The sequence below is a fragment of the Ceratotherium simum genome, chromosome 32 (genome assembly GCF_057802395.1).
Source record: "Ceratotherium simum simum isolate JZ-2026a chromosome 32, ASM5780239v1, whole genome shotgun sequence".
NCBI classification, from domain to species: Eukaryota; Metazoa; Chordata; class Mammalia; order Perissodactyla; family Rhinocerotidae; genus Ceratotherium; species Ceratotherium simum.
This window is the reverse complement of record NC_141931.1, coordinates 12,107,577-12,122,238: the sequence shown is the minus strand read 5'-3', so window position 1 is coordinate 12,122,238 and position 14,662 is coordinate 12,107,577. Positions and strand designations below refer to the sequence as shown.

The 14,662-nt window shown below is 35.2% G+C and overlaps 1 protein-coding gene across 1 annotated transcript in view; it reads right to left on the bottom strand.

The window, feature by feature from the left end:
- C32H10orf67 (chromosome 32 C10orf67 homolog) overlaps positions 1 to 14,662 on the bottom strand; it is a 157,804-nt gene that overhangs the window by 22,783 nt on the left and 120,359 nt on the right. The window contains exon 15 of the mRNA XM_087420748.1: positions 10,754 to 10,841. Coding sequence (XP_087276874.1) covers positions 10,754 to 10,841 — 88 coding nt within the window. The remainder of the gene's footprint in view (positions 1 to 10,753; positions 10,842 to 14,662) is intronic.

Here is a 14,662-nt window from a genome sequence, read left to right as displayed (position 1 = left end):
GTATTCTGAAATCATAAGAAATATATACATTTAAAAATGATCTATTGTGAGATCTAGATGAAAACTTCATTAAGCTTTTTGGCCCCAACAATAGAGTACAAGAATATAGGAAATATAAGCAGAAGTCTCTGGAAAAGAATCAGCTGAGATAAAATGCAAAGGAATTATGTATGTGATGTGAAAAGATTACTAGTGATTAAAATACAAGAGCAGAATTTAAATCTATATAAGACTTCCACTTCTTGTATTCTTAAATGTAGCCATAAGCTGATGAAAAAAATCAAGAGCACTCAGATCTAAGACTAAGAGAAGATAGAAACCTAAGTCTTCCATCCTGGAGACTATCCACCTTGAGGGCATTTGTCAAACTTAATGAATGTATGCAGGAGCTGTGAAAGGTTCCTGTCACTCCAGAGCCCAGAGCCACCTAAGGTGTGTAGTAACAAGAGCCCACCCCAGTATAAATCTGGGACCAAAAAGCTATTACTACAGTTAGGGTTAAATTCAACTTCAGGTAAGGCTCTCCCAAGCAGTTTACAAGGAAAATGCCTGTTTCCAAGGTTGGCCCCTAGTTAAAGGAAATAAAAAATCTCTCCTTCTTAACCATTAACTAGTCCAGGTCAGTTGCAAGCTGAATTCACAATTATGGTCTGAAATACCATAAGCTAAGAAATTTAAAATTTTAGCTAGAATTAAATCTAGAATGATGGTGCTCATGGCAACTGAAATAAGCACATTTAAATCTTTTATGGAAGAATTCCTCTTCAGTCAAGGCTTCAAAGAATATTTGTAAATAAGGTTCCAAGGAAAGTAAGCAGCTCATCATCAAAACTCCATACATACATCATGAGTGGTTGCCAGCAGAAACAAAAGATAGTAGAAATAGACCCTCTAAAACTTCAGATATAGGAGTTTTCAGTCATAGAATATAAAATAAGTATGTTTACTACGTTTCAAGAAATAAAAAACAGAAGATTGATGATGAATATAGTAGTCCTTGCTTATCTGTGGTTTTGCTTTCCACAGTTTCAATTACCTGTGGTCAACTGTGATCTGGAAATATTAAATGGAAAATTCCAGAAATAAATAATTCCTAAGTTTTAAATTGGATGCTGTTCTGAGTAGCATAATGAAATATCGAGCCATTCTGCTTTGTCCCACCCAGGAGGTGAACCACCCTTTTGTGCTGTATACGCTACCTGCCTGTTAGTCACTTAGTAGCTGGCTTAATTATCAGATCTACTGTTGCAATATTGCTGTACTTGTGCTCAAGTAACCCTTATTTTACTTAATAACAGCCTCAAAGTGCAAGAGTAGTGATGCTGGCAATTTGGATATGTCAAAGAGAAGCCATAAAGTGCTTCCTTTAAGTGAAAAGGTGAAAGTTCTCAGCTTGATAAGGAAAGAAAAAGAATTGTATGCTGAGGTTGGTAAGATTTATGGTAAGAACAAGTCTTCTATCCATGAAATTGTTAAGAAGGAAAAAGAAATTCATGCTCATTTTGCTGTCATACCTCAAATATGTATGTAGAGGAAAAAAACATAGTAGGTTTATATGTATATATATATAGGTTTTGGTACTATCTGAAGTTTCAGGCATCCACTGGGAGCCTTGGAACATATCCCCCATGGAAAAGGGGGGACTGTGACAGTTAGTAAAAATATTTGAAAAAAGAACCAAACAAAATTTATTTGTGCACTTCTTTCTTTACATTGATAAATATAATAATTTAAGTTAAAATTCAAGGGACAGTTTTAACAAAAAATTATACATATGTGAAAAAATACATAATAAATTTAAAGATAGAATGGAATACACTATCCAGAATGTAGCTCAGAGAGACAAAGTTATGTCAAATATGAAAGAAAGGATAAGGAATATAGAGTATAGAGGGACAAAGTATAACATATATTTAATCAAAATTTCAAAAGACAGAAAGAACAGGGAAAAGGGAAAATATAAAGAGATAGTGACTGACAACTTTCCAGAACTAATAAAAGAAACCAATCTCCACTTTCAAGAATTTCAATGAATCTCAAGCAGAATAAACAAAAGAAATCTACAACAAGACACAACAGAGTGAAATTGCAGAACATTAAAGAAAAAGAGATCTTAACAGCAACTAGAGACAAAAGACAGAAACATCAAGAAAACCACAGTTAGAGATCTAAATTTTCAATGGTAACAAAGGAAACTAGGAGAAAATTGAATGATATCCTCAATGTGCAAAGAGGAAGCATCATCAACCTAGAATTTTATACCTAGTGAAAATATCTTTCAGTAACAGGGGCAAAAATAAAAGACATTTTCCACCAAGTGATAACTGATAGTGTTAGCCACCAGCAGATCCCCACTAAAGAAAATTCTAATGAATGTACTTGATGCAGAGGGAAAGTGATTCCAGATGAAAGGTTTGAGATGTAAGAAGGAATTGTAAATAAAGTGGTAAATACATAAGTAAATCTAAACAAATATTAACCAAATAAGCTTGCAATAATAATATACTATGGGGATTAAGGAAAATAGAATTAGAATACACAACATAATAGCATAATGGACTGACAGTGGGTGGTGATTGAAATTTAATTGCTCAAAGAACTTTTATCGTTCAGGAGGATGGTAAAGATATAGAGGAAGTTTACACTTCCCTGATAGAGATAGAGTTTAGAACTTCCTAAATGACATAATGTGAAAAAAAATTAACCAATTCATAAGAATTCAAGAAAGGAGAAAAACACATAGAAAAAGAAGGACAAATAGAAAACACAAAATAAGAAAGCAGAAATAAATCCAAATGTATCAAGGATTACAATAAATTTAAAGGTACTAAATCCTCCAGTTAAAAGATAAAGATTGTCAAACTGGATTAAGAATAAAGTCTAAAACTAGTTATACACCATTTAAAAGAGTCACATCCAAAACATAAGTATACAAAAGGTTGAAAGTGATAGGGTAGAAAAAGACATACCAAGAAAATAATAACTTACAGAAAGTTAGGCAGCTGTAGTATTATAAAGCCAAAATAGACTTTAAGGCAAAAAGCATTTGTAGAGAATAAAGAGGGTCATTACATAATGTAAAATGTTCAGTTTACCAGGAGAATATAACAATTCTCAAGTAGTAAGCATCTGATAACATAGCCTCAAATTATATAAGGCAAAAAATTGATACAAATTATACAAAGAAAAATGCAAATCATCCATTACAGTAGAGTAGTATAGAAATACAAGGTACCTAAGATTAAATTTTTAAAAATTGCAAGATTTCTGTCGAGAAAGTTCTAAAATTCTATTGAAATCAATGCCAAACAAAAGCTATAACATGTTTATGGATTAGAAGACTCAGTATCATAAAGATGCCAATGGTGTCCAAATTTATCTGTAGATTTAATGCACATCTAAACAAAATCCCAATAGAATTTTTATTTTGTTTCTTATGGTTTTTTTTTTTCTGTGAACATTTACAATCTGATTCTAAACTTTATATGGAAATGCAAAAATTCAATAAAGGCAAGGAAGTCTTGAAGAACATCAGGGCAGGGGATTTGTTTTATCATAAAAAGACATAATAAAAGTATAGATATAAAATCAGTGTCATATTGGGGCAATAGACAAATAGAAGAGTAGAACAGAATAGAGAGACAGAAACACTCATACATATACGAACCCCTACTATAATATAAAACAGGTGGAATTATGTACTGGGGGGAGAAGATAGACTTTTCAATGTATGGTGCTGGTTCAGTTGATTATCTATATTAAAGGAAAACGAAATCTGACGTTTACCTCTTTGTTCACTAATATCCATTCTAGGTGGATTAAACCTCCAAACATGAAAGGCAAAACAAAAAAATTTTTAGGATCACAGAGAAGAATATATTTTCTTTTTTTTTTTTTTAATTTTTTGTTTATTGCAGTAACATTGGTTTATGACATTGTAAAAATTTCATGTGTGGTGATGGGTTGTAATTAGCATTTGGGTGGTGAACATGATGTAATCTATGCAGAAATAGAAGTACAATGAAGAATATATTTTCGATTAAAATTTAGGTAAGGTTTTCTTAAACAAGGCAGAAAAAATGTAAAAGCAAAAAGGAAATGATTATTAAACTAAACTAACATTGAGATTAAGAACATTTATTTATGAAAAGACACCAAAACATTATTTACTTACTGGAAGAAGACATTTACAACACATATAACTGATAAAGGATTAGTATTCAAGTTATATAAAGAATTCCTGTGAATAAATAAGTTAAAGACAACCCAATAAAAACAAAAGGCTAAAACTTGAAAACTTCATAAAAGAGGAAACCTGAATGCCTAATAAACATATAAGAAGATGATCACATTCATTAGTAATAAGGGAAATACAAAAAATTAAATTATAAAAGCACACACAAAAAAACCCAAAACCACAAGGAGAAACCATACACAATCACGCGATTGACAAAAATTATAAAGTCTGGTAATATCAGTCATGGAGACAACGTGGAGCGCAGCAACTTTCATCCACTCCTAGAGTGTTGACTAGTAGTTCTACTTTGGAAAACGATTTGGCTTCACTTTTATGGTAGAGATCATTCACTGGCTTTCAGCATCTAGTCTTCCTTTTTCTTTTGGTAATATTTTGGTTGGGCATTAGGCTGCCCACTTTCTCAGCCCCTTGCAATGAGATAGACGGTGGGACATGAGTGGAAGTGATGTGTGCCGTTTCTGGGCCTCCTACCTAAGGCTGACCCTGCACCGCCTGTTTCTCCAGCCTGGAGCCCACATTCATGGGGCTGGTCAGCTTTACTGACGTGGATGAGGGGACAGCCCAGGAAAGGGCAGAGCAGTAACAATGAAGGAGCCCGCGCATCAGCACCACTTTGTGGAGTACGGCTCCTTGCGGGCACTCTCCTGCCCGGAGCTGCTCCTTTCTTCCCTATGACATGAGAGAGAAGCAACCCTCAATCTTATTTAAGCCAGCATATTGCGTTGTAGCAATCACCTCAATTTATCCATAGATTTGAACATACCAATACTTTACCACCAGCAATTTCCTTATTAGTATAAAACCTGGAAAAACTATATATGTGGTGTATCAGGTGAAACTACACGAATGTTTGGGGCAACACTCTTCATAAGAGAAAAAAATGAGAACCAACCGAAATGTTGATCAGCAGCAGAATGGATAAGTAAATTGTGATATATGCATACAATAGAAAACTCTCAACGGGTGAACTACGACCACAAGCATTGACATGCATGAATCTTAGAAACATAATGTTGAAAAAATGGAGCAAATCACCAAAGAAGACATACATTTTTTCAATTATATTCTTTCACTTACAGAAAGTTCAAAAACAGGCAAAAGTCAACAACATACTGCTTAGGGATACATGCACAGTTGGGAAAAACTGTAAAGAAAAAAATCAGGACAATGGTCCCCCCTGGGAGGTTATAGAGAAGTATATAATCAGTGGGCCTCTAGGGCATGTTAATACTCTATTTATTTAGGGCATGTTAATACTCTAGGAACACAGGCGTTCATGTTATTATCGTTCTCTAAATTGTACAGATGTATTTCCATTCATCCTTTTTATATGCATGGCTTATTTCACAGAAAAAAAAAAGAAAAAACAAAATAGGAAAGAAACAAAAAATTCAGACTAGAGACAAAATGGACTCTTTCCTACTGAGGCTTGACCTCAAATTAACAGCATGAGAATGAGAAACCTTATACGGGGGAGAAAGGAACAGGCTGAGAAATCAATCAATATTGGAGGTAGTAAAGGTTAGAATTAAAATTGCCTAAAATAAAATAATAATGTAGAGTAACGTTTCCTAACCTTTAGCCTGTCATAGCTTACATAAAAATGGCATTATTTGTAGGAGCACTGGGAGAAATGGACAAGGTTGCTTGGGGGCTTAGACTACAGGATAAGAGGTTCAGGCCACCCCAGTAATGGCCCCACCCCTACCACCTGGAGGGCCAAGGACAATCACTTTCTCGGCACACCTGAAACCAATTTGGGAAAGTTTGATGAGTGGTGCAAACTGGAAAGGTTTTCTAAAAATGTCAAGGAAAAGGACAAAGAGAATAACATGAGATTAAAGAAAATGTGATAACTATGGAAGACAGAAAATAGATATTCAACCTACAATAGTGTTTCTAAAAATGAAACAAAAACAAATCCTGCAGAAGCAATCATAAAAAGTGTACGTAAGAGGGGCCGGCCCAGTGGCGTAGTGGTTAACTTCTCACGCTCTGCTTCAGCAGCCCGGGGTTCGCAGGTTCAGATCCCGGGTGTGGACCTACACACTGCTTGTCAAGCCATGCTGTGGTGGCGTCCCATATAAAGTAGAGGAAGATGGGCTCAGATGTTAGCCCAGGGCCAATCTTCCTCAGCAAAAAGAGGAGGATTGGCAGATGTTAGCTCAGGGCTAATCTTCCTCACCAAAAAAACAACAAAAAAAGCGTACACAAGAAACATGTGTGAGTTGAAAAGAAGACAAAGCTATAGTTCAGAGAGGCTCTTTTTATTCAAGGGAAATTAATAAAATAATGCTTGTTTACTCATATCCTAGTGACACCTTTAAATGTCAAGGTTAAAGAAAATAGCTTATAAATATCCAAACAGGGGTAAAATAAGCCAGGTTAACAAGAACAAGCACATATTATACTGGCCTCAGGTCAAGGCACAGCAAAGTGAAGATAATGTTCCTTCTAGAAAAAAGAAAAAGACTCAAATACGTGGTCCAGTTTATAAGAAATAAATCAAAATTAAGAACTCAAGAAGTGTGGAAGTCAGTGACTACTTTAAAAAAGTAGTCAGTGAGGTTAAAAATAAATAGGTAAATAAAAGTATAAACAACTGCTATTCATGTGGTTACAAAACTGAAAGCAAAAATAAAATTAATCAAAAATACTTTTATGTGATAAGAAGAATCACATAATAATATTGTAGTTCTCTGAACAAAATAAATTAACAAAGACTAGAAGGAAGGAAGGAATACATTGATGAAATTAAGGCTGAGATGAAACTTGAGGAAACAAAAACAAACATAACTTCTTGTTTTACCCAGAGTGGGTTAAGACTCAAACATTGTCTGCTTCTTGTTTTGATAAGGGCAGAAATGTAGTGGGTATTTGATTTTACCTTAAAGTTTACCACTACAATACAGAAAATAAAAACAAGGAAAATGTGGTTCATATTACGTGAGCCAGGAAACAAAGAAAAGAGCAGGCAAGCATAAAATAAGATGACAAGAAAAATCCAAATATATAGCGATATATGTATCTGATAAATGTATCTAGTTTCAGTTTTCTTATTAAATGTAAATAAGTATCAGGTTAGATTTAAAGAACTAAAATCCAATCACGTTGTTACTTAAAAGTTCACAACTAAAACAAAATGACACAGCAATACCAAAGATCAAGCAAAGATTGCAATAAAATACAAACAAGAAGACATTAGGGGCAACAAAATTAATAACAGACAATTTAGAATTCAAAGCTGGAAAGAATCTAACAGGCCATGAATGAAAAGTATAATCCATAACAAAGATATGACAGTGAAGAGTCTCCCTGAGCTCAGTAAGAAAGCATCATAATATATAATATAAAGCAAAAGCCATAATCATGGTGAGCTTTTACTTGACAACTGTATCTACTAGCTTGCCATAGGGCATAGCCTCAAAACTTAAAAAGAAATCCTTGTCATTGATTTATTTAGACTAGATATCTGGTAGCTATTTGGGTCTTTGGATTCTGAAATAAACCACTGGCTAAAAAGACTCGTGAAATACAATTTAACAAAATCCTACTCAAAAACCTAAAGGATTTTTTAAAAAAGAAATTGATTTGCTGATTCTAAAATGTATATGGAAGCACTAAGGCTAGAGAATTACCAAGACAATCTTGGAGAAGAGAAATAAAATTGAAGGACTTACACTACTTGATTTCAAGACTTACTATAGAGCTATATTAATTAAGATGGTAGCGTATTGGCAAAAAGACAGACAAATAGACCAACAGAACAAGATAGAGAGTTTAGAAATAGACTCATGTATATGAATATGTATATGTATATGACATACATATGTCAATTGAATTAGAACAAAGGAACCAGTGAAATTCAAGGGGAAAAAGATCAAAATCACATCATAAGAGGTGTATGCAAAATGTGAGATATAGTCACAACCAAAGAAAATACTACCTGCCACAGAAAAAAAAAAGAGCTACGTTGATCTTCATTAAAATTAAAAACTTCTGACTTTCAAAAGACGCTGTTCTAAAAATGGTAGGAAAAACTACGGATTGGGAAAAAATATTTGCAATACATGTATCTCACAAAAAACTTGTATCCGGAATATCTAACAGAATGCTACAACTCAATAGCAATGAAAAACAGACAAAAGTAGGGGAGATGGGGAATGGGGAGCTGTTGTTTAATGAGTATAGAGTTTCAGTTTTGTAAGATGACAGGGGTTCTGGAGACTGGTTCCACAACAATAGGAATGTACTTAACATTATGGAACTGTACACTTAAAAATGGTTAAGGTGGTAAATTTTATGTTATGTGTATTTTACCACAATTTTTAAAAAAAGTCTTGTATAGTCCTTTTACAAAAGATGGTCTAAGAACGGCCAATAAGCGCATGAAAAGATGCTCAACATCATTAATTATCAGGGAAATGCAAGTTAAAACTACAGAGATACCATTTTAGGATGGCTACAGCGTAAAAGCAGACAATATCAAGCTAGTGAGAACGCGCAGCAACAAGAACTCTCAAACACTGCTGGTGGGAGGGTAAAACGATACGATCACTTTGGAATACTGGCAATTTCTTATCAAGTTGAACACACATACTCCTAGGTCCCAGCCATTCCACTCTTACCCGAGTGTTACAAAAACGTATTTCCACAAATGACTTGTTCCAGAATGTTTAGAGCAGCTTTTTTTCAAAATAGTCCCTAACTGGAAACAGCCCAGGTGTCCATCAAGAGGAGAACGGATAAATAAACTATGGTGTATTCATACAACAGAATAACACTCAGCGATACAAAGAAACAATTGCTACCAATATACACCATTACATGGATGAATCTTAAAAGCACTATGCAGAGTGAGATAAGCCAGACATAAAAGAGTATATACTGTATCATTCCATCTACATACGTTTTAGGAACAGGCAAGACTAACCTGTAGGGACAGAAATCAGAACCACGTTTGTTTGGCAGGTGATGTGGGTACGGTATTTCTGGAAAGGGACATGAAGGAACTTGCACTGATGATGGAAATGTTCTACACCTTGACGTAGGTGATGGCTACACAGGAGAAAACTTCAAATCGTACACTTAATATTTGTGCTCTTCACCATATGTAAAATATACCTCAATCCTAAGAAAATAGTAAACCTTTCCTTTCATAGCATTTATTCAAATACATAATTTACAATTTGATGTTTACTGATTAATGTTCATCCTTCCTAAACTCTAAGTCAAGCACTATTCTAAGCTCTGCGAGTAAAACAGTTGACAAGGCAGACCAGTTCAAGATCTCATGGAATTTGTAGGCTGTAAAGGAAGGAACCATACTTGTCACGTGCACTGTCTTATTCCCAGCACAGAACATGGTACTTGGTGCATATTTGTGCTCAATAAATATTTGTGGAGTGGAGGAGTGACTAGAGTGTAGGGGACCAAGGAAAAATGTGAATGTACCCAAAACTCACTCACTCGCTCACTCACTCATCACTCTTTCTCTTTCCTTCTATCCCCCGTCTGTTTTTCTTAAATATTTGCTATCCACTCTGCTGAGTGTCTCGAGTGCTTTTGTACTGTGTGGATGTATAGATAAGAATTTGTGAACCTGGAACCCCAGATAACTAGTGGCACGTAGAAGCATTCTAGGCGTATTCTCTACTGGAGTACCATCCCCCCTCCACAGGAAGATAGACTGTATGATCATCTGAGGGCAGGCCAAGATTTTTCTCAAGAAAAAGATTGAATCTATTGATGTGCTTGGACTTGTATAATTTTAAGATTTTAAAAGTTTGTTTCACGAAGCTTGGACAATTCAAATTTCCACCAGGAAGTTTTACCAGATAATCCTAAAAAAGCCTGATTTTGAGTAGCTCAGCATTCTCACGGGTCTTCCAACATTTTATGTGTCCAGCTGATTAAATCTCTAAAATGAGGATTACTCCAATTGAAATTGTAACCTTTAGGTGAGAGGACGAATAAAATCAAAAGAGGAAGAAAGAGACTATATATTCCTATGTATGTAGACCACTTTTGGAACATGTCAGGAATCTATTATTAAAATTCTCAGCAAGGTTCATATTGCTATGTAAATTCAGTTAAAAACTAGAAATAATTTAGTATTATCTTGCCAGTGTTCTTAAGTTCTTTGATCTCTTGCAGCAACTTAAATTTAGAAAATAGTCTTAAAGTGAAAAATGCTGAAAAAAAAATTTAAAGGAAGTGATTTTAGATTGTAAGCCTCTTGAAGCAAGAGACCATATTTTATATTTCTTGAGCCTTTTCCCTTTTGCGTGCTCTACTTTGGCAGCCCAGCTTTTGCGGGTTCAGATCCCGGGCACAGACTTACACACTGCTCACCAAGCCATGCTGTGGCGGAGACCCACATACAAAATAGAGGAAGATTGGCACAGATGTTAGCTCAGGGCCAATCTTCCTCACCAAAAAAAAAAAAAAAAAAGAGAGAGAGACAAAGAGCATCTAAACATGATATGTACTTACAACATAATTGAAGGATGTGTCAGCAAGCACCGCAAACTGACGAAACAATGTGTGCCTAGTAAACATCTCGTTCTTAAGGACATGGAAGCTGAAATAAAAGAAACAGTGAAACTAAAACTTATAGAAATCAGGATAAAGCAAATCAGTATTATGTTCATGTGGCTAGGAACTAGAATTTTCAGTTCAAAGAGAATTCTAGAATTTTCAGTTCAAAAGAAAAGAGATACAAGTAAACATTTAAAAATATTAGCATGAACTTATTATTTCTTTCATTTTTAAAATTACATGTTTTCTAGCCCTGAAAAGGCACAGAAGCAACGGCAACACAGTACCAATGGGCACCCCTCAGGCCCAGACTGTGGTTTTATAAACATTTTTCCCTAAAATGAACCAGGGTATCTTTTATAAATGGCTGTTTCTAGATCTAAGGCAATAAATAAATGTACAGGATGAGCCTGGGACATTTTATTGTTAAGGGAGTCATCAAAGATTATGTCAAAAGAACATAGTCACCTTGAAAGGGCCCCCATTGACTTAAGATTGGAGAAATTAAGCATCAAAAATAATGATTACAATGTATTGAAATACAACCAATATATTAAAAGTTTGAAAAATTTTCAGCCTATCCAGATTGCAAATGATGCTAAAATTAGGAGATTCACTATCAGGAAAGCATGCTCTGGAGGGAAAGCCAAGAATATGATGGATGACCATTGGCTAGCAACCAGGAAGGAACAGAAAAATCACAGTATTCGGTCACACAGAGGGTTCTTAGAAGAAACTGTGTGTGACTTATGGACTAAAACCACAATGAGGTACCACTTCACAGCTACTAGGATGACTAAAACCAAAAAGACAGACAATAATAAATGTTGGAAAGGATATAGAGAAACTGGAACCCTCATTCATTGCTAGTGGAATTGTAAAATGGTGTGGCTACTTTGGAAAACAGTTTGGCAGTTCCTCAAAATGTTAAACATAGAATTATCATATGACCCAGCAATTTCTTCCTAGGTACATACCTGAGAGAATTTAGAACATGTGTTCACACTAAAACCTGCCCATGAATGTTAATAGCAGCATTATTCATAGTAGCCAAAAAGTGGAAATAACTCAGATGTCTAATAACTGAAGAATGGATAAACAAAATATGATATATCCATACAATGGAATATTATTTGGCAGTCAAAAGTAATGAGGTACTGATAAATTCTACAACACAGATGACCTTGAAAACATTATGCCAAGTGAAAGAAGCCAGTCACAAAAGGCCACATATTGTATGATTCCACCTGAATAAAATGTCTGGAATGGGCGAATCCATAGAGACAGAAAGTAGATTAGTGGTTGCTAGTGGCTGAGAAAGAGGGGAATGGGAAGTGACCACTAATGGGTATGGGTTCCTTTTTGGGTTGATCAAAGTGTTCTGATTTAGACAGTGGTAACATACCACTTTTGACCCATCAAAACTACTAGGCATCTATCTTACAGAAATAATAGCAATAGTGTATTAAAAATACATGAGTATATTCAAGGCAGCACTGTTTTGTTTTGTTTTGTTTGTGGTTTTTTTTTTCTTTGATGAGGAAGATTGGCCCTGAGCTAACATCCTTGCCCATCTTCCTCTACTTTATATGGGATGCCACCACAGCATGGCTTGATAAGCGGTGCATAGGTCTGCACCTGGGATCCGAACCTGCCAACCCTGGGCCGCCGAAGCGGAGCGCACGAATTTAACCACTATGCCACTGGGCTGGCCCCAGTGCAACACTGTTTATACTGGAAAAAAATTAAACAGCCTAACTAGTTGGATAAATTATAATCTAACATATACGAGGACCATGTAGCCATCAAAATGAATGAGGTAGATCTAAATGTACTGATGGAGAAAGCTGTCCGAAATAGTGTTAAGTAAAAAGGGCAAATTTCAGGCTAAATGTGTACAAGATGATTCTAACTTTTGTAAAAATATGTTATACAGTAAATAATGCTGCAATGAACATGGGAGTGCAGATAAGTCTTCGATATCCTATTTTCATTTCCTTTGGACATGTACCAGAAGTGGAATTGCTGGATCATATGGTAGCTCTATTTTTAATTTTTTGGGGAACTTCCATACTGTTTTGCATAGTGGCTGCACCAATTTACACACCCACCAACAGTGAATAAGGGTTCCTTTTTCTCCACATCCTCGCCATCACTTGTTATTTCTTATCTTTTTTTTTCGAGGAAGATTAGCCCTGAGCTAACATCTGTTGCCAATCCTCCTCTTTTTGCTGAGGAAGATTGGCCCTGGGCTAATCCGTGCCCATCTTCCTCTATTTTACGTGGGATCCTGCCACAGCATGGCTTGATGAGCGGTGCGTAGGTCTGCGCTGGGGATCAGAACCTGCGAACACTGTGGCTGAAGCCGAGTGCGTGAACTTCACTGCTACGCCATGGGGCTGGCCCCTACTTCCTGTCTTTTTGATGATGGACATTCTAACAGGTGTGAGGTGATATCTAACTGTGGTTTTGATTTGAATTTTCCTGATGATTAGTGATGGTGAGCACCTTTTCAGGTGCCTGTTGGCCATCTCTATGTTTTCTTTGGAAAAATGTCTGTTCAGTTCCTCTGCCTATTTTTTAATCAGATTGTTTGGGTTTTGTTTTGTTTTTTGCTGTTGAGTTGTGTGTGTTCTTTGTATATTTGGGATATTAACCTCTTATCAGATATATGATTTTCAAATATTTTCTCCCATTCTGTAGGGTGCCATTTAATTTTGATGATGACTTCCCTCGCTAGGCAGAAGCTTTTCAGTTTGATGTAGTCCCACTTATTTGTTTTTGCCTTTGTTGCCTTTGCTTTTGGTGTCAAATCCAAAAAATTATCACTAACACTGATGTGAAGGAGCTTACCCCCTATGTTTTCTTCCAGAAGTTTTACAGTTTCAGGTCTTAAATTTAAGTCTTTAATCCATTTTGAGTTGACTTTTGTGTAAGGGTAAGATGGGGTTCCAGTTTCATTCTCTTCCATGTGGCTGTCCCGTTTTCCCAATACCATTTATTGAAGAGATTGTCCTTTCCCCACTGAATATTCTTGGTTCCTTTGTCATAAATTAATTGACAATACATGTGCGGGTTTATTTCTGGGCTCTCTATTCTGTTTTATTGATCTATGTGTCTGTTTTTATGCCAATACCATACTGTTTTGATGACTATAGCTTTGTAATAGAGTTCGGAATCATGGAACGTGATGCCTCTAGCTTTGTTTTTTCTCAAGATTGCTTTGGCTATTTGGGACCTGTAGTGGTTCCATATAAACTGTACGATTGTTTTTTCTATTTCTTTGAAAAATGTCATTGGAATTTTATAGGGATTACATTGAATCTATAGATGGTTTTGGGTAGTATGGACATTTTAATAATATTAATTCTTCCAATTCATGAGCATGGAGTACCTTTCCATTTATATGTACTGTCTTCAATTTCATTCATCAATGTCTTATAATTTTCAATGTACAGATCTTTCACTTCCTTAGTTAAATTTATTCCTAAGTATTTTATTCTTTTTGATGCAATTGTAAATGGGATTGTTTTCTTAATTTCTTTTTCTGGTAGTTTATTGTTAGTGTATAGAAATGCAACTGTTTTTTGTATATTGGTTTTGTATCCTGCAACTTTACTGAATTTGTTTATTAGTTCTAAGTATTTTGGTGCAGTTTTTAGGGTTTTCTACATAAAATATCATGTCATCTGCAAATAGAGACAATTTTATTTCTTCCTTTTCAATTTGATTGCCTTTCTTTTATTTCATTTATATATTTTTTATATATTTAAAGCAGGAAAAGTGTTCTGACAAATAGAAAACTGACACAAGATATTGTAAACTATAATTTGCATCCATAACAATCTAAAACCCCAAATCAGG